Source organism: Musca autumnalis, unplaced genomic scaffold (assembly GCF_047663935.1).
Source record: "Musca autumnalis isolate F117 unplaced genomic scaffold, ASM4766393v1 scaffold_29, whole genome shotgun sequence".
NCBI lineage: Eukaryota > Metazoa > Arthropoda > Insecta > Diptera > Muscidae > Musca > Musca autumnalis.
Window position 1 is genome coordinate 364521 of NW_027411855.1, and position 2077 is coordinate 366597.

General features: G+C 41.0%; 1 protein-coding gene across 1 annotated transcript; it reads left to right on the forward strand.

Moving 5' to 3' along the window:
• The first annotated feature begins 205 nt into the window (after positions 1 to 205).
• Positions 206 to 1873, forward strand: LOC141396349 (uncharacterized). Its single transcript, XM_073971725.1, has 2 exons — positions 206 to 343; positions 1553 to 1873. The coding sequence occupies exons 1-2, from the start codon at positions 206 to 208 to the stop codon at positions 1871 to 1873; spliced, it is 459 nt and encodes a 152-aa protein (XP_073827826.1).
• Positions 1874 to 2077: the final 204 nt, after the last annotated feature.

Below are 2077 nucleotides of genomic sequence, written 5' to 3' on the forward strand. Positions count from 1 at the left end.
CAATCTCTACCTCGTCTCGAATTGTGTGCTGCCGTTTTGCTTAGTGAAACGTGGCTCTAAATCAAACCAAAAATAGAAAATTTCGTTTCGTCGTTGCACTTTTGGACAGATTCCAAAATTGTCCTTCAGTGGCTCAAACTTCATTCGTCGACGTTGAATTGTTTTGTTGCAAATTGTATCTCAAAACTCCAAGAAGATACAAGAAATGTCTTTTGGAGACATGTGCCTACAAAAAGTAACCCAGCTGACATCGTATCTCGAGGCTGTTCTGCTCAAGAGCTCTCAAACACAATTTGGTTTCGTGGTCCATCGTTTCTTCAAGAAGATATCTCAAATTGGCCTGGTACGGAAGACGTTTTTACTCTTGACGTTCCAGAACGTAGAAAAGCTGCAGTCTTCAAAGCCACAACCTGTGGAAAGAATGCCATTTCGGACATTCTCGATAAGCATTCTTCATATTATAAAGTAATTCGAATAATCGAATAATAATAGATCGTTCGTTGAAGCCCACTTATGTCGTTCATGTACCTCCATCTGAACTTGAAGAGGCGTTTTGGAAAACAGTTTCGCTTGTCCAGCAATCTTGTTATGCTTCTGATCTTCAGGCATTGGAAAAATGCAATGTCGTTCAACCGCCGCTACAAAAATTGACTCCATTTTTGCATAAAATGGAAATTGGAGCAAAAGAAATCAACGTACTTAGAGTTGGCGGACGTCTAGCAAATGCTAAAATCCCTATTGATGCTCGTTTTCCTGCCTTGTTGCCCAAAGACCATCGTTTCGTTACGTTGTATGTTGAATATTTACATCGTATACATCTACACACAGGCCCAAAGGTGCTGTTGGGTATATTGCGTCAGAAGATTTGGATAATAAACGCCAGAGAAGTTGTCCGGAAGGTGGTTCGTAATTGCGTACATTGCTTCCATTACAAGCCAAAATTGTTGGGACAAATAATGGGAAATTTGCCTGTTGATCTTCTTCGAGCTCAACGTCCATTTTTAGTTACGTCATACCGAATACGTGGAAAGTCGCCCTACAAAACTTACATCGCCGTTTTCGTTTGTTTCAGTTCCAAAGCAACCCATTTGGAACTCGTTTCGGATTTGTCAGCAAACAACTTTATACTGTGTCTCAAGCGATTTGTCGGAAGACGCGGTATTCGCCAGAAAATATACTGTGACAACGCTACCAATTTCGTTGGAGCCCATAATCAGCTAAAAGAGTTCAGAGAATCGTTTTTCGATGGCGAAGTTGTCCAAAAGATGAAGTCTATTTGCTGCCAAATGGGTTTTAAATTCAATTTCATACCCCCTCGTGCCCCACACTTCGGCGGATTGTGGGAGGCTGCTGTCAAATCGACAAAAACGTTGCTCATAAAAAACATATCGGAGTCGTATCTCACATTCGAGGAATTACAAACACTTATTGTCGAAATAGAGGCAATTCTACACTCTCGCCCAATCGCTCCTATGTCGAATGACCCCAATGATGGTGAAGCACTAACACCTGGTCATCTACTTATTGGCTCGTTGCAATTCCCGAACAAAAGCTCGATGTCACCAAGCCATCGCTACTTACTCGATGGCAACGTATTTCTTTTTTGAAGCAGCAATTTTGGAATATGTGGTCCCGTGACTACCTCTTGTCGCTCCAACAACGCTCCAAGTGGTTTAAAGAAGAAGAAAATGTCAAAGAAGGCCAACTAGTTGTCATCCATGAAGATAACACACCTCCTCAACAATGGCTGCTGGCTCGTGTTACCAAACCCATACCTGGTCGAGATGGTAAAATTCGTGTGGTTGAATTGAGAACGAAGAATGGGTCTTGCTGTCGCCCAATCCACAAGATTGCCCCACTACCACAACAATAAGCTGTTTGAACCTACAGGATTCAACGGGCGGAGGATGTTGGAGCAGATTATTTTATGTATATTTGTTCGTTTATATTGTATTTTATTTTGTATTTGTTGCGTCTTTCATTTTTATTTTAATTTAAAAATTATTTTTAATTTTTCATTTTATACGGCCCACCTTAATGTTAATTTTGTTCGTCCCACCCTAATGTGCAGGTACGG

What these genes read in the sequence shown, in the direction of transcription:
- LOC141396349 (XM_073971725.1), top strand. Translation starts at nt 206, where the DNA reads ATGTCTTTTGGAGACATGTGCCTACAAAAAGTAACCCAGCTGACATCG. An exon ending in AGATATCTCAAATTGGCCTG is followed by an intron (nt 344 to 1,552) that starts GTACGGAAGACG and finishes CCCGAACAAAAG; the next exon opens with CTCGATGTCACCAAGCCATC.